Source organism: Coenobita brevimanus, chromosome 67 (genome assembly GCF_032717465.1).
Source record: "Coenobita brevimanus isolate Jiangsu-jjx chromosome 67, ASM3271746v2, whole genome shotgun sequence".
NCBI classification, from domain to species: Eukaryota; Metazoa; Arthropoda; class Malacostraca; order Decapoda; family Coenobitidae; genus Coenobita; species Coenobita brevimanus.
The window spans coordinates 31,649,586-31,668,172 of NC_137020.1; the positions used below are offsets into that span (position 1 = coordinate 31,649,586).

The following is an 18,587-nucleotide window of genomic DNA, read 5'->3' on the forward strand; positions in this document are numbered from 1 at the left end:
ATCAGTATCTTCTTAAACAAAAGTGTGTTCATTACGGGAGTAAGGCGTCTGGCAAAAAACAGACAGCATATCTTCTCATTAAACACATGCTCAATACTCTCCCATTTGAAATAAAAACATTCATTCGTATCCATTACATAATTCTTGGAGACTGGGCAACAGATGTGCATGTGCATCTTCACACACCAGCTGTCAGTACTAAATACTCGCATTAAACCTGTGCTGAAGACCTCATTTTCATACCTGTGTGGAAGATTTATCATTCATTAATACTGTATAAACTAAACTATAAAAACTTATTAATGTTTAGTAACCTGACTACAAATTAATAAAAATCTGACAAAAAGTTTAAGGGAGCCCCAAGTTTGCCCTGGTTTATATAGAATGAGATGACAGTGCAAAGCTGGACAGTGACAGCTGGTCATGCAATCAAGCTACACAGAGGCTTCTACTTCATGGCAATATCTAGTCTCCATTTTATTTCCATTTTCTTTTTTTCAGTCATTAAGACTTTTTTTTTTTTTTTTTTGTCATTACATGGTTATTTTGTACATGTACTTTTAATTCTTGATACTGTAGTTTGCTATTTATTTTATTTTAATTCTTGTTTATTTGCAGAGGCAGTGTATTGTATTTACAGTTTTACTTTACATGTTTACATGTGGCAACCACATTCTGAAATGTATAATGCACTACATTAAAGCTCCATTATGGTTTTACTAAGCCATGTGCTTATCAATATCTTTCAGGATGCCCAACACTGTATATTCTCAAAGAAATACTTGTTATAACAAGGAATGAGTTCAATATTCATTCTCTTTATAAATTTACAAGTTATATTTCATAACATTAGCTCATTATATCATTGTTCTCTTAATGGAGCTACATTTTATACTTCAAACATTAATTCATAATATCATCATGCCAAGAAGTGGAGTCTTTATATCACACAGTATCCATCAAAGTTGTGGTTTAAGCCAACAATACAACAAAACTTCCATATACTGGTTTTAGCATGCTCTGGTTAAGTCACGCCTAAAGAGAGGAAGTAAAAATGAAAACATTAAAAGGTCACATGTGCAGATATTTCTGTAAATAAATGTTAAACTACCAGTATGTGCTAAGATTGGTTCTCACGAACTATAAAGTCCATGAAAGAGCTTAGGCTTCTAGTTTTTTAAATATTTATTCCTGTCAATAAGATAACTGAATTAAAGGGTTCTGCAATGTATCTACACTATTTCATTATGCCGCAGTACTATCAGCTCTGTAATTCTGCTTCATCCATCCTGTGGAAACAAAAGCCATATGGGTGTTATGTATGAGCAAGGTTAAAGGCATAATTCTGTTATTCCAAATAGTTGAACTCCCGGCCATATTCCATCCATCCTTTCTATCTTTCCTCCCATTGTGCAGTCCTGTAAGGAATAAGACTAAGCCAGTTGCATTAACAACTTAAACTAACTGCATTCAACTTCTTTACTATGATCATGTCTGTCTATTTTAATCAGTCTATTTTATTCAGCTTAAGAGGTTGTTTCTCATATTGACCAACCTGGTGATTGCTGTATCTTATCTCTCCAGCTGAAAAAGATTTTCCAAAGCTAAATAAAATACAGCTACCAAAAAGACACTTAGCCGGCTCAGAAGGGGGCCCCTCGTACTGAAGGGGAACTACTGACAGCTATGTCAAACTTGTCCAGCTGACCTAAATATACTCATCTGATAATATGAAGAATAACACAAATGACATACTCTGAAGGGGTTAAGAGATAAAATAGGTGCGCTAATGTCCATTCTGTGCACACGTTTATCAAAATACACTTACACCGTACAATGCAACACTTCCAAAAACTCATTATCTTACCTCTCTGCTATATGTGTATACAGTACCTTTAGATTCTTTGTTCTTCTCGTCTACAGGACTTGCACCTTACTCTGTACTCCAGTTGTATTTCAGGTACAAAGCAGATGATGCTTTAGAATATTTATTTTGAACTCATTCTGCTATATTGCTCAACCAAAAGGAGTACCTACACCAACTACAATTGTCTTCCACAACATCACCTTTGTCTCTGGGCATGTTCAATACTGAAAAAACAACATACTCCTGTATTTATGCCAATACATTTTACTCTCTACAAATTTAGTGACTTTGAATATCTACATAGCTGTCATTTTCTTGAGCAGGTAAATATACATCATCTCTCGCTGGAAGACTTTGTAGGTAAGCAAAAAAACATCTTAATTGGGAGGCTTGGTAGGTATACATATGGTGCATCTCTTCTTTTACTGGGAAGCCTGGTAGGTAAACACATCTTTCCTCACTGCGAGGCTTGATGGGTAAAGAAATAATATATTGATACTGGTATTTTCTCATTGCAAGGCTTGGAAGGTCAGCACAGTAATACATCTTCTCTCACTGGAATACTTGGTAGGTTAAGAAATAAATCTCTTCTCTTACTGGGAGGTTGGATGGATGGATTTATAGAACTACTATGACATACAGTGTTTATTGTACTTTTAGCATCCACCAGCCTACCTGCTGGCAGACTTCACGTGATACAAAGGACAAACATTGAAGAAATGACCATGACCGCACAAATTATGATTCAAACTGCTAACTGTCAGACAGGTAAAGAAATTTATTAAACAAGCGACACCATTTAATTTTGTTCCTGCCGCCACCAGATTATTTATTCTGCTTAGAAAAGGTCTCGTATTGAAAGGGTACACCATGGCAACATTTACCTCCTACAGTATGAACAGCCCAACCTAAGCTGATTAAACTCATCAGGAAATGGCTAGAATTTAATGAGACATCCTTGGCTGAACAAGTTTAAAGTATTCACATACAAATTTCTGTCAATGCCATATATGCATCAAAGTTTCAAAATTACTTCATTATACAAATTTTTCATTCAAAAAATAAATGTTGCAGTCTAAAGTCCTACAGTACTATTATTAAAACTAATTCCTATCATTAAAGAACAAAACATGGTGGCCTGTGGTCATTCAAGACAATTATCAGTATGATACTAAACTAGTCCTTATATTCAATACATGTTACACTGTGAAGAGTCAATTCTCTCGACTCAAAAGTCTATCATACCTCCATTCTGTATACGGTATATTGTGGGCATCCAGAGTTCTGCACATTTGGTATTGTATATTCTTGCAGCCATATAGTTTGATATCAGATTACTTCCCCTTCAGAGCCACATAATTACATACTTTCTACTTCTTGACATTTCATTACTTCCCCTTTCAAATAGCCATACATTAAGCATTTGATACCAGTATTTTCCATTCTCTACTAACCTCATATATTCTGTTATCAATCTTTCAGCAGACTAATATACACAACATTGCAGTTTTTTCCCCAAATTACTTTTTATTTATTTTTCCTTTCCAGCTTGGTTATGTAGTCTCATTTTCTTCCAAGTAAATTATAAGTCTTCTCAACATTGTCACTAATTCAATTATACAGTGTCACTTTTGCTTTATTCCTTATAATTCAGTTTCATTGCCATACTTATATGTTCTGTTCTACTCATAATGCATCCTAAAATCATCAAAATACTGTACATCGTTTGAGGGGCATCCTTTCAATTACTACAGTATTTTATTTTCAACGTGACTTTCATGACTCCACCCTAAAATTCCATTTCCATTACTGTATATCTTCAACATTAATTTCATGACTCCACTCTATACTGTATTTCCAATATATTTTTATCATTAATTTCATGACTCCACTCTATACTGTAATTTCAAATATATTTTCATCATTAATTTCATGACTCCACTGTCTTTTTATTTGCTCTGCTTACATCTTCGCTGAGGTAGCATGGCACCAGTCTAGATCTTTCCAGCTAATATTTACCACATGGTCCATTACCCCCACCACAAACATCCTAGGGAGGAATTCATGAATATTTGCAATCAATTCTCTGTTGTAATTTAGGTATGTATTTGCAGGAAGAACTATGAACAAGGAAACATTTTGCACTCTCCTTTTGTTGTCCATCCTATAACAAACTGGTATAACCTACGATAATTTTCCGCTTATAACTAAAGATTTGCTTCTATTGGAGGGAGGAAAGATATGTTTCTATTGGGGGGAATAGATATATGGAAGCGTTGCACACTTTCCTTTCCTTGTCCTTACTGCAGAAACATATCCTAATTACAAGAGGGAAAAGATATTATGTCTGTTTGTGAATCTGAACTCTAAACAATACCCCTTCCCCGCCCATGGTTGCCGTACGAGGGAGCGACCTGGCAGTGTTGTTGTTTGTGTAAGGGGCTCAGTACGTACCATTGTTGTAACTCTGGGACGTGCTGTAACCCCCACGGCTGCTGTAGCTCTCGTAGGTGCCCTCCCCGCCGTAGGTCTGGTCATACCCAGAACCTGCACGGAGAAATTACAAGCGGCTTTACACCATGTCTTGTTTAGTTTATTAATATATTTATCTGCCTACTAGGCATGTTTATCAATCTGTTTTCAACCTGATACCATAGTCAGGGTGGCCACAAACACACCACCTCCATGTTGCCCTGACTTCTGCTTTCAGGATGACTCTTCTTCCAACATACATCACCTTCATATCTGGTATCTCTCCATCCCTGCATTTCTCCTTCCTCTCTCCCCCTCTACTTCACTCACATACAATACCCTAACTGCCATTTCTATTTTGTTTTAACGGCCTTGCTAATTCCATTAGGATTAAAAAAAAAAAAAAAACATATGCCTTTCCAACAGCTGATCATTATGTAACCCTATACCTTACTTTAACAAACTGGGGTGTTCATTGTAACTGACCATCTGGAGCACCAAACTATCTCAATACAGTACTTCAGTCTATCAAAGCTGCTGTATGAATCATCACCTTGATCTTCACTCTCTCTCTAAGGATAATGAGAGGTAGGACATAGAAAACGAGTAAGAGAAGGCACAAAAGAGGAAGAACTATCAACAGCATCCCTACCACACACACTTTCCTTCCTATTTTCAAATAATCCTCTTCCCTCCCTATTCTGATAATTTCTCAACCTTCTTGTTACTTTTATCACTGCCTCTTTCTTCCCTACGATAGCTATATCATAAGATATTTAACACTTAAACTCCCTCAACCTGATGATGCATTTCTCCTTTTCAAGCCACCACTAGATGATTTAAATTCAACTCTGGAGAGACTTTTCAAACTGGAGTAGTTTGATAAAGCCTTAACAGAATCCTTCACTACAAGAGCTAATTAAAATCACTGAATAAAACTGTGTAGTGGCAGTCCAGGTAAAAATTAAAATTGCATCATCATTGTGAAAGGAGTCATAACAATTGGGTTCGGTGTGTGGAGAGGAGTGGGCAGAAGGGGCTGGAATGGTGCGACATGCCAGAAGTACACCAAGGGAATGGGGTATTCTAGGTACTGTAGGCTCGTAAGGTGCAAGTCTAAGGCAGGCATGCAAAAAAAATAGGAGGGGTTTACAAAATGGGATAAGCTACAAGATGGTGGGTGCCGGGCCAAGGTGGGGCAGGACGAGTATATCCAGTGGAGTGAGGAAGTTAAGAATTTCAAAATTTTATAAGGAGGGTTTTAAAGAGGCACTGGAGAGGGAAGCCTTCATGCTGTGGCACTGATATAACAAGGCAACTTCACTATCCAGTTATACCAATGCCCTTAAACTCTCTTGATATATGCAAAGAGGTAAGGAGTACAGAAAAGAAACTTCAGCCTGTAGTCCACCAAGTTTTATGTCTAGATGAGCCTGGGGCCACGAAAATAACAACAGAGGTGATTACAGTGTGATAAGCTTAGTGTGACAGCAGGGATAATAGGCTACACAGGGAAAAAATAGATACCGGTACTGTAGGCTGGGTGGTACAGGTGCAGTGAAGATCCAACACCATGAACTACAACAAAGTAAGAATAAGGGAAAGATGGGTATTGAAGGTAGGATGGCATGGGTGCAGTGAAGGTTTAAGGTTTCCTCCAATAACAAGAACTACAACAAAGCAAGCACGAATCACTAGAATACCTGGCAACTCACAACCCAGGTAATAAATAAAGAATACCTCTAAGACCTACTTGACTTGTAGTTGTCATAGCCGCCACTGCTGTAGTTGGGGCCACTGTTGTACCCACCACCACCACCACCATAGTTATCATAGTTTGACGAGCTGTAACTGCCATAGCCACTGTAATGATGATGCATTATTAGTCACAGTATATGCTCCTCTATACTGAAGCCCACTGTCTAACAATGGCATTATTCCATCGCCAGTAGGCACTGCCTGTATGGGGTGACCAAAAGTGAATCACTTACCATGTCACCTTGTACTCTGTCATCTAGCTGCCCTCTCACCAGTTCAAACCCCCTCATATACCTCTCCATCCAATCTCTTAACATCCTCAGTCTCCTCCTCATTCATACTCTTTTTGTCAGTTTCTCAGTCCTCTCAACATGGCTGCATTATTGTAATGAACTTCATTTCAGCTTATAAAATAATTTAACCCAATTTCTTGCTGCCACTGTTGATCAAACTTCAGTCTGTCTGGCTGAGTAGACCCATTAAGTGAAAGCGGCCAACCGACCCAGCAGGGCCATTCTGTGTACTAGTGTTCTGAACTGTTCAAGTACACTAGAAATACTAATCACTCTAAACAACACAAATATGTTTATCATTTACTTTTGCTAAAGTACCAGTACTCTCTCTGAATACTAATTACTCTGACCACCACCAACAAGCTTATCAAATTAATTTCAATACGATCTTCTGCAAAAACAAGCAAAACGTGAGAAAGCTTTGACCACAACTGAACAAGACCCCTCTGCTCCAATTTCAATGAAGTCACTCCTTTCCTACTAGTTAGATATTTTACTAGACTTATGGACTGATTATGTATATATCTGTTGCCAGACACTGTAATCCCATACAAGGTGACCACAAACAAATAGCCTCCACATCGTCCTGTCCTCTGTCATTTGTCTGCCCTTCCACCAAATTATTGACTTTTGAAGACATTTGGCTTTAAAAGTTAAACATCCTTTACACTTGGACTATTAAATACTCAGCTATTTTCCTATAACTGAAGTGGAAGTCAAAACTGAGTAAAAACGGTCTTACACAGGAAACATCCATGCCATGCACACCACTCATATTAACTTTTCTAAAATGCAACATGGAAAAAGCCAAGTCTAACCCTAAATAACAAAAAGTCTGCCCTGTCTCTATAAGCAACAAGCACACCAAGTACAGCACAACAATTTCACCATGACAGCCATCCTCTCCTTTTTTGCATTCATTAGGACACTGCGCCTAACAAAAATCCATGTAACGGGGTTCCTACGGCGACAATTCATCTGTTGTTGCCTAAAATCCTCTGCAGTGCCCCAAATCATCACCACACATTACAGTCTACTTGTTTAAGGGTGTATTTTCACATTCAACAACAAATCTTGCTAAAATATCCCAAAGTAAACCTAAGACAGATGTATTTTGTGCTGGATTACTTGTCTACAAATAACCAAAGTAAAGATGGGCCATGCCCAAACAGTGGAAAATGTGGGATGACTAAATAACCCTCAACTTCTTTGATCTGTGCTACATATCTGGATCTCAATTCACAAACCAAGCACAATTACAACAGAGAATAAGTCAAACATTAGCTTCTGAATCCGGCCTCGAACATCTAAGACAGCATAAAGTGCATCGCATCCACGAGCCATGGATTAGATTCACATAATCAAATTTAACTCCCTCTCATAACTTAGGGTTCTTCTTTTAGGAAGAACATGAGATAAAAAAAAAAAAAAAAAAAAAAAAATCTGTTTTTGCAGAACATGAAACATGGAGAGACTCTACACTCTTCTTGTCTTTCCTGCAAAAATGGAATGAGTTACACGAGGAAGTTAATTGTAAGTCTACTGTAACAGTGAATCTCGGTCATTTGGTTTTCACCAAACTATCTAGTCCAGCTGAAGAAAGGTCTATCACAATTCAGGGGTTAGTAACATACACTGCATGACTAAGATATTGGCAGAATCCTTCAAACTCTAATACAGTACAGTAATATCACAAATAAAAGCTTGCCAACTCTTCCTTTCTGGATTTCAGAGCGAAAGACATTGTACAAAATAATTACCGGTAAAGCATGATACTCTAAAGCATTCGACCAAACTGTAAACAGTACATGGGACAGATAATCTGGTTTTGGAAGGATTATGAAATAAGGAAGACAGAAAACAATCCCAGTAGAGGATTACAGGCAAACTTTTGCTCATGATAGTGCACAGAATCTATGGACATCCAAGGAACTGACACTTTCTGATACTAAATGATCCTGACTGGTGGACCTCCAGTATTACACAGTGATCTGAGGTGCGCAAGGAAAAAGGACAAAGTTAAGGGGTGCTTTTTTTTTTTTTTTTTTTTTTAAACAAGACAAGCAACTGAAGGTGTATATACTGTATTACATGACCAAGAAAGTAAATGTATTTCTGCAATACCGGTATGCAATAATTTTCATAAACTCATCAGTCTTGACTAATGGGCCATCAATAGGAAATAATTTAATAAAAATTTCCAGCTCTAAAACTGGCAATGCAGTAAGCTTTTGAACCTTCAAATGATAAAGAAATATATTCAGAATTGTCTTAAGCAAGATGGATTTTGTTTTTTCACTTAAGTTAATAACCAATGAGAGTAGCTACGCATCAGTGAGGAGAGAAGTACGTAACAAGGTGGATTGTGGCCTACCTGTTGCCGTAGCCACTCTCCCCATCCATCCTGGGCCGCTTCACGGGTGGGCCGCCGTGGGACCCGCGAGGGGCCCTACAAAGAGATCTCACCTAAGTCACCAATGTAACAACACCCCCAACCATATACTGATTCCTTTAGTTACCCACAAAATACCGTAATAATAAATTCATATAAAAATGGCTAATTAATACAGCTGGAAATGACACTTTTTACTTTGTACAACAATTTATTTGGCTCATTTTGAGCAATTTTAATCTGCTTATATCCCAACAATAACAGTTAAGCTTATAAAAGGTCCAATTAAACCAAAAACATAAGATCACCTGTGTGCAATATAATCAGTTTTTCAGTTAACAGAAAATATATAAATAAAAAATACGCACTTCATATTACAAGTCATGGCAAGAAACTGTCAGTTCAACACAAGCAATGTTGCGCTGATTAAATAAACATGCAGGGCTTTATCTACTGAGGGGATATATGGGGCAAGGGAGGCAAGCTTTCTTCCCAAGACATCAACTCCACAAACAGTTTGTTAATAAGTTCCTTGACCACGTCAATTTTTAATTAACAAACGCTCCTCGATCTTCTTAAAATATCATGTACTTAAAATGCTCTCTTCCAAAGCATGTTTAGGTTGCTTGCCCACTAACATACCATGAGGATTTAACTGCTTCAAGCTCCATTTAGTTATAAGATTTAGCTTGTAGGTAATGTGGTTCTGCCCATTTGGTAAGATTAGTATATATCGTACTATTCAAACCCTTATCAACTGCCACCACAGTTTGGTACAACTAGTTACAGGAACATTATTTAGTATACAGGCAGCATGCAGATAATCCTCTACTGGGGTACAACAGTTATCAGCAGAGCTGATCCTATTCATATCTTTTATCTGTATGAATATGAATGTTGTTACCTGCAATTAAGTCAAATTAATGGCCTGTCACATATACACACACACAGATAAAAACGATACCATTTAATAACCTAAGGCAGGTACCATATTTGCTAAATTTTCAAGAACAGTTCATCCATATAAAGGCAGAGCCAAACAAGATGCACAGGGAGCAAATACAGAACACTGTAGTTCTTGGTATTGTAAATAAACTATTGCATTAGCCCACAACACTAAATACATAAACAGTTGTTGTGTATACAAAAATGGTGTTCTTTTACAGTATAAGTGATTTAACTTTTTAAAGATACTGTTAAGCACCACAGACTAGTCAATACAGTATAGCATGACTATACAGTATTAGCAACAGACTGTTCACAGATGCTTACAGGAATATAAAATTTGACTCATTATTTTCAAAGTCTCCCATACATATTATTGTACTGTACTCTCAAAAGCCTGGTTGTTATCCCCCCCCCCCCGAGAGTGATGACGTCTGGTGGTTTAGTAAGTAATTACAGCACTCCAATCTGATTGAGCCAGTGCAGGTTTATATCCAAGGGGTGGTTGGGATTTATTGCTCAAGTAATGCCATTCAGGGTTGAGTGAGGTTGGTCACTCTCATCTTAAATGCCAGGACCAACTTGCCTAGCCCCAGGCTCCTACACTCCTAATGCGGCAACACAGGATTAGATGATGATGATAATTTTTTTAAGTGCTGTAGATTCTGGACAACGGAATACTTTTCACTTTCACCTGTTGGTCTGCAAGTAACTTTCCACTGTTGACCCGTTCAGGTGTATGAAGCATATTAGTCTGAGTGGCAAAACAAACTCTGTTTTCTTAACTGAAAATTTGCAGGCAGAGTTGTTGTATGGCAAACAATACATTGTTGACAAACCTGGGCCTGGCTTCATTACAGCAGTCAAACAGCATGTTACTGGAAATCTGAATCATGACACCCACTAACAGGGGACATAACACGATATGCAATGAGCACGTATATAACCACAAAACACCAACTGAGCATCTCACACTTACCTTTAATATAAAAAAGTTCCATGCCAAGAGACAATAAAGTAACTGCCTTACAGCAAAAACTTTATCTCCTGAATTTTCCTAACTATGTCTATTAATGAGTAACAGCAATATACTTACAAAAACTAGTGCAATTCAGTCATTTACAACCCACTTATGCCCAACCCCTTAATTTCAGATGGTGGCTTAACTCTGGGATTGCCTAGAAAGGTCCAGCACAGTACGCCAGACAATTCTTACACAGCATGATTTCTGTGCTCATTTTGTTGGTGTTCTTCAGTAACCCATCTGTCTGGCTGGGCAGATCCATCAACTACAGACAAGTAACCATCCTTGCAGGGCTGTCCCTTGCAGTAGACAGTGCCTCAACACAACGAGAAGCAGGGAAAAGTGTGAAGGTTTGGTTCAGGATCGATGTAACATTTGCATTTCCACCGAGTTTACAGGGGCACCATGGTTGGCTCCACAATAATGAGACTATTATAAGGAACAGTACAGGCAGTCAGGGATATTCCAAAATACAAAGCTGGAAAATGCCTGATCAGCTTTATCAATTAACTACAAATAAGAGATACCTTCAAAGTGGCGTACTCACCCCCTTTTTTGGTAGCCGCCATCATATCCACCACCACCGCCACCACCACGACCCCTAGGAGCCCCTCTGTAGCCTCCTCGATAGCCGCCACCCTCGCCATAACCCCCACCACCACTGTAGCCACCACCCCCATAGCCACCGCGAGGAGGAGCCCCAGTGCCTCTACCTCGGAATCCCCCACGAGGTTGTCCGTATGAGTTGCCCCTAAAGCCACCTCGGAAGTTACCACGGAAGCCACCCCGATACCCACCCTCAGGGCCACCTCTGTGGAAAATTTAAGTACATTTTGGTTACATTTTATTACCTTTACATTATTAACTTCATTACTATCATGAACTCTAATCCAGCCTAAAGAGGGGGAAGGCAGAAGCCAGAAACAGAGAGGGAACAACAGTGTAGGCTAATGGCCAGTAAAATGAACCAAACAATTATTCAAGTCCCAAGAAATCTCTCTCTCTACCTCAAGCCTCTCCACTTACACATAATTGTTATATATTTCTTCAGGGTTACACTTCATATACAACTGCCAGTCATTCTGCTGATCATCAAGTAAAAATTAAAAGACTGGGTGTTCACGGGCAGCTGAATTAAAAAAGAAAATATTTCAAAAAGCAGTAGAGTGTAAAGCAGAAGAAGGAAAAAGAGATCCAACAAAGCAATATACAAATAAATATACCTACAGTATACACTAACGTTAGCTTAGTGTGAAGTCAACATAAAAATGAGGACAGCTTTAAAAAAGTAATTACACCATGTACCATGGCAAGGCACGACACTCTCAACATACCTGCCCCCACGGAAACCTCCTCTGCCTCTGAATCCTCCTCTCATGGGTCCCCTGCAATGGCACAGTGTACAGTAACATTAAGCCTATGTTAATTTACTTTTGTACACACAATTTATTTTTAATCATCAACATCCCCTGCTCCTGTTATGGGAAATAATCTATAAATCCTGCAGATGTAGGTACCTTAAGTAACTGCTAATCTATTAACAAAAAAGTATGGCCTGCAAGTGCAAAGTGCACACCTCCCCAACTCCACAAACAGGCATATTGTTAAGTTACTAAGCCATTCTGACTAACTTGGCCTAATTAGCTCTGGCATCCCTCATCTTGAATGCAGAGTTATAAGAAGAGATTAACACTAAAATATGATACTAGTCACAAAGTCCAATGAAAATTATACCGAGCCATAATGTTGTCCTTCTGCTACGTGAAATTAGCTGCAAAAGGCGAAAATCTGGGCCAAGTTAAGGTAATAGTGCCAGAGCAATATGGGACTGTTGTTTCTTTATATCTGACTGAATGGACTCCTTAGAAATATTCTATGTAATCCAGGTACCTTTCTGGTAGGTGGGGGCACCAATCATCCACTCCCTCATTGTAATGCTGCCTTACGGTCTCTACATTGAATGAAAAGACAAACAGTTTCCGGTTCCAGGAAACCGTTTACTATGCTGGGTGGTTACCATATAACCAAATTATGGCGCCCAGTGGTTTAGTGGGTAATAAACCCCCAAACGCCGGGTTATCTTTAACGCAGTCGTCACCTCACTATGGGCAATTTCCTGGTAATTGCTTGTTTTCAAACCTTAATATCTCGGAAGATATAGCACTTAGGGAGGCGGTGGCTCAATCGGTAGAGAGGTGGCTTGCAGTCCTAATGGACCCAGGTTCGAATCCCGGCTGGGGCAGGGAACAGTTTAAGGATTTGAATTTCATTAAATCAGGCTTTACTGATCTACCAGAAGACTCGCCGGCATGTCGTAAAAATACCCCCGCTAATACCAATACACCAGTCCTGTATGAGACAGCCCTAGCATGTATTCAATATGGACGGTGGGTGTTAGCGCCGAAGTGGTGACATGTGAGGTGTATGGTATGTAGGAGGACTGCTGGGCCTTGATAGCAGGCTGTGAAGCCTATGCCCAGAGTCAGACACATTTTATATTAAAAAAAAAAAAAAAAAAAAAAAAAAAAAAAAAAAAAATCAAGACCATATTACTCACCAACTCTTCCTCTTGCGAATAAAAGTATTCCCAGTCTGTATGTTGTTGCGCTGATGATTAATGATGTGAAGAAGAGAACTAATTTTCAGCATGAGAGCAGGACATGTTCATGCATCTGCCCGTGGTGCCAACTATGGCTTTGCTCTCAACGATAACTTCACTACCACATAAGCTAGACACTGTTGTATCCAAGGCATGCCTTATGGCACTATCACTGAGCCCTTTTCTAATACAGTATTCTTGGAATTATGCTTTGCAAGGGTGGATGATGCAATTAGCTACAAGCGACGCAAACGGAAGCAGACACATAGGAACCTGAAGACATCATTGTACACCTAGCAAAAGCATGAGACAGGTTGACTCTCGCCTGTGTGCTATGGAGGAACTCCCTCCCTACCCTTTGGTGCCAAGATGAAATGGTGGCAGGAAGACACTTCTGTGTATAGCCAGTACCCGGCAGCCATGCTGCACCTGATTGTGACGTGTATAGAGGTTACCAGGCAGTTTGGGATTAAGGTTTATATACAAGAGGTGGTTGGGGTTTATTGTTCGCGTAATGGCATTCAGGGATGAGTGACCCTGGTCACTCTCATCATACATGTCAGGACCAACTTGCCTAGTCCCGAGCTCCTACATTCCTCATGGGGCAACACAGTAGATGAGGACTGAATGAATGAATGATTTAGGGACCTACGAATTAGTGAAGAATGTTTCTGAAATTATAGATACTCCCACTAAGATACAGGATATTACCCTAATGAAGAATGCTTCTGAATTCAAAGATACTACTCAAACTTGAACCCCGACCCATATATGCAAGACAAAATAAAACTTGGATTATTATTCGGAGTTTGTAGCTTCTTCACTGACGACCAGTTGACTATAGCTAGTTTAGGTGAGTCACGTGCACTCTCAGCAGGAATATTGCTCACCCTTGCGGAGTGGATGTGAGGAGGTTGTGCTAAAGCAACTAGACAAAATTCAGAACAAGGCTGTTACAATTATTAATAAACTTACTAATACAAATGAACTACCTCCCCTACAGGTAAGAAGAAATGTTACTTCCCTTTCATTATTTTACAGATACCGGTACTTTTAAGGCAAATGCTCAGACAGAGGTGCATCCACTGTGCCACCTCTCCATCCCTTCCCCTGTGCTACACAGGCAACTGGTAGTGCTCATGAAATTGTCACACTGCCATATTGCAGGACTTCTGCCTATCATAAATCTTTTATTCCCCAAACTGAATCTCTCTGGAACCCGCTTCCCCAGAGTTGTTTCCCCCTTAACTTCAACCCACAGCTGTTCAAGTCCAACTGTTACAGATTTTTTATGAACAGAGGACACCAGTAATTTGGTGTATGGATTATTATTATTATTTTTGTTATTTGGAGAGAGAGAGAGAGAAACACCTACCCTGAGTATCCAGGCCCACCCCGACCTCTGAATCCTCCACGTGGGCCACCTCTAAATCCACCCCGACCCCTAAAGCCGTTCTGTGGCCCTGAGTGTGGCGCATCACCTGGTCCTGGATTACCCATGTCCATTATCCTGGGGGGGGAAAAAAAAAAAAATGTTAATCCCTGACTGCTACTGACTGAAAACATACAACACCCTTGTTTTATGATGAACCAGTACACACTGAATTGCTTATGTGATGATAAAGTTGAGATCTTTTTTCAATGTATAATTGAATGTTCACTTACACTGTACAATAATCAGGACTGCATATGACACCTCAATGGTCAACATACAATCACTATTTTCACCTACATGATCACCGACGACCAGGCTTCATTGTTTATTTCAAGATGGCCTTTGAACTGTCACTATCTGGTTTGTTAGTGTCAAATATGGAACATTGTTGGAGTGACTACCAAAAAAACATACATCCACTGAACCTATGTTATTACTGATTCAATGTATGATAAATCGTTATGCATTGACCTTTAAAAAATGCATCATCGCTGTCAAGGAGGGCATGTTATGTTCATTAATCACTCTAACTGCAAATGACAACAAACACACTTTGTTAACCTCTCTGACTGCAAAAGAGGTGCTGCTACCTAGTGACACAAATGTCCCTCAACTCAAACAATATACAGTACTGTACACTACAAATTCAAAAGTATTAACTCCTTTAGTCCAATGATGTATTTTGTTATATTTTTCTTTTCTATTCCCCAAAATGAGGAGTGGGCAGCAAGAAAAGAAAATCTTCAGTTAAGCCTGTAACTTAGTTCTTCAGGTTCATGTTCTTCCAGGCTTGCTTGTCGTACTTGTCGCAGATCTAGGTGTCAACACCACAGCCAGTCACCACTTCCACACCTCTGCCCAATCCTCAAGTATTGCAGCTGGTCAATGATTGAATTTGATGTAGTTCCTCTGCAGGTGGGACCATGTGGGACTGGAGGCTCATCTGGTAGTAATTTGGTTACCAGGAATCTGTCCTGCCCCCTCTTCAAAGCTTCTGTGCTGCACTCTGATAGGCCTCTAATATCTCTTGGGAGGCAGTTGAAGAGCTTGGGTTCTTTATTACTGAAGTCTTCTGCTTGGACTGTCCTTATCCATTGAAAGAAAGCATTTATTGCTTATTGTTCTAATGAGCCAATGGCTATGACAGCCCAGTACCATACTATACATAAGTGTGGAGATGGAAGTGAAGCTGCATAACAGTAATTTTCTGTAAAAATGGTCAAAAGTCGTTGAAAAAAAAAAAAAAATGGAAATTACATCAGGCACTATGAGGTCAGTCATTGAAAAAAAAAAAAAAAAAAAAAAAAATGGAAATTACATCAGGCACTATGAGGTCAGTCATTGAAAAAAAAAAAAAAAAAAAAAAAAAATGGAAATTACATCAGGCACTACTAATTACATTCACGTAGGAAAAGTCAATTTTACCGTCAATTTTTGCTGTTCCACCCTTCCCTCAGAACACGACCCGCAATACATACAGGTTCAAATTATACTACTGGGTGAACAAGATTATGGGGGAAACAAAATGTGTAACTGCCCTACCAGCCCGCCAATGACGCCACCAGGACAAGATTGTTGATTTACCACAGACGCCAATGCACGATCGATCACCGTTCAGTGTCATGAATTATACGTTAAACTGCCACTACAGGTATGGGCATTATCACAGCCCTATTTGCATGCACGCCACAAACCCCCAAATATATCACCATTATGATTAAAATAAGGGATGAATTTCAACCACGCGGCTCCGCGTCACTTTTATTCCTCAGAAAGCAGTTTTCACAACATTACCTCTCCTTATCCTCCTTGTCTGTCGCACCCATATATCAACGTGTATGAGGAAGAGACTGCTTTCACGACGAGCTGACGCTTGTATAAGTCCACTCACCCAAAACTGCTAGAAGTGCCACTACTCTTTCAAAATGGAGTCCAGGATAAAGGTCTATGATTGTGGGCCAACCTTACGCTCGGTATCAAAATAAGCTACTACATATTCCCATTTTAGAGATGTTTAATGACACAATTATTGCCAGAAAATATTTTCATGATAATTGTTTTCTAATGATAAAGATAAACTATGAAAAATATGATAAAAATCCTAAACATCAAAATATACGCCTCTTGAGATGGTCTACCGACACGGCGTACGGGGCGGACCGGCTCCATACACGGCTTCGCAATCGTTCATTACCATATTATTTCGTTCAATTGTTGTGTTCGTTTATCGAATTTTCCCATGGGTTTCATTATTTGATATAGCGATGTATAACTGATGCTCTTAGACCGAGTCTTTAATGTTCGTATGTGAGAATATACGTGCTATATACATGTTACATTATCGAACATGAGTAGTAATTAGACCTCGAGCAAACCGAAAGAAATTGAAACAAAGTAATGTGTGTTACAAGTGTCCTTTATTATGTCCCAACATACCATTTTATCGTGTTTCACTGAATTGTACTTGATTACGTGAGAGATACTAATCTAAACCACACACATATACAAAATGCGGGATAAAAGTATTTTAGTGCCACCCATAATCAGTGTACCCGCCTTATCACACCGACGCCACGCCCTTTCTACCCACTTTTTTTTTTTTTTTTTCTCCATTCCGAACTTACTGGAACCTTCCAAATTTTCATAATTTTGCCGTGCGTTGCGTGCATTGCCAGTGCTCCCCGTCGGTCGTTGGGTGTGTACGCTTCACTGAGCATGGAGGGGCTATCTTCGCAGAAAGAGTGTGGCTTTGGCCGCCATATTGAAACACCTACACACACACACACACACACACACACACACACACACTGCTCGTCGCCTTCACCATGGTAATGCAAATGAAGCACTGTTCTTAGCATGCTGTTTCTGGTTCGCTGTTGCATACATAAGCTGAGCAATGGGCCATGGCACCATATTTTAGCTCCGCCGTGGACTATGGCATTATACAGTATATTCCGCATTCATCGGCTGATTTCAAAAGGTGCGGGAGTCGGGTGTAGTGCATAAACATCATCAGCGCCGTCCTGGGCCCCTGGCGGCGGGCACACAACCTATGCGGCGCTATCCATGACAAAGCGCCTCCGTACCGCTTGCTGCCATGCCCACATGCAGCCGTCACCGAAAGGTCTATTAACATGGAGGGGCTAACTCCGCAGCGAGCGTGATTTTGACCGCTTTATTGAGACACTCCACTCGTTGCCTCCATAGCACTATATTTCCGAATTCATCGGCGTCGAGTGAAGTGCATAATCATCATCAGCGCAATGATCGGCGCCACCCTGGGACCCCTGGCTGGGGGCACACTATAACTACGCGGCACTATCCATGAAAGCTCCTTCATATGATAGAGCTCAATGGGCAAGACCCACCTGTATATTATGTACGGTACTCTGTATACCTTTACATCAATAAATACTTCAGTTAATCGATCTTGCTGTGCCCCACTGTTCCAGCTTGTCCTACCCTGAACATTTTTGTCCCCACCAAATGTCTGGGGCAGCAAACCCAAAAAAGTAGCCGAATCACAGATAAAGAGGAATCTGTGGAGGCTCTGTAATCTCTAGAGCCACTTTAAGTACGGTCTTGAATGAAATCCTAATTGAAGATAAAGGTTACGCCTTTATTCACTGAATATTTTTATGTAAATGAGTATACTCGTAATGAGCACATCTGATTTGAGGGGGTCTTTTTATAACCCAGTGTGGGTCCTACATTATCTGTCCATGTGTCATCCTTGTATGAGAGGGCCAATCTCCTTCCTACATTTCGAGCACTGGAATGCATCACGAGTCAATTTTGGACA

General features: G+C 39.7%; 1 protein-coding gene across 7 annotated transcripts; it reads right to left on the reverse strand.

Moving 5' to 3' along the window:
- Positions 1–2,497: 2,497 nt before the first annotated feature.
- On the reverse strand, positions 2,498–16,809 carry LOC145405464 (uncharacterized). Of its 7 annotated transcripts, none has more exons than XM_080276810.1 (7): positions 16,677–16,809; positions 14,726–14,860; positions 12,086–12,136; positions 11,299–11,562; positions 8,765–8,839; positions 6,093–6,202; positions 2,498–4,414 (listed from the first exon to the last, which is right to left on the reverse strand). In XM_080276810.1, exons 2-7 carry the CDS (start codon positions 14,854–14,856, stop codon positions 4,311–4,313), a joined length of 735 nt encoding a protein of 244 aa, XP_080132936.1. In that variant the 5' UTR covers positions 14,857–14,860; positions 16,677–16,809; the 3' UTR covers positions 2,498–4,310. The 7 variants fall into 7 exon arrangements, with proteins under 7 accessions (XP_080132936.1, XP_080132935.1, XP_080132937.1 ...); XM_080276809.1 differs by having other exon boundaries at positions 16,580–16,711; XM_080276815.1 differs by having other exon boundaries at positions 4,281–4,414; positions 6,080–6,202; positions 16,580–16,711.
- Between the last annotated feature and the right edge of the window lie 1,778 nt (positions 16,810–18,587).

Excerpts from the sequence above, each read along its gene's own strand:
- LOC145405464 (XM_080276809.1), bottom strand. The coding sequence starts at position 16,611 with ATGGGTGCGACAGACAAGGAGGATAAGGAGAG. Across the intron at positions 14,861-16,579 it reads GACAAGGAGGATAAGGAGAG|GATAATGGACATGGGTAATC; the intron begins GTAATGTTGTGA and ends TTCCCCCCCCAG. Across the intron at positions 8,840-11,298 it reads GGCGGCTACCAAAAAAGGGG|GGCCCCTCGCGGGTCCCACG; the intron begins GTGAGTACGCCA and ends ATCTCTTTGTAG.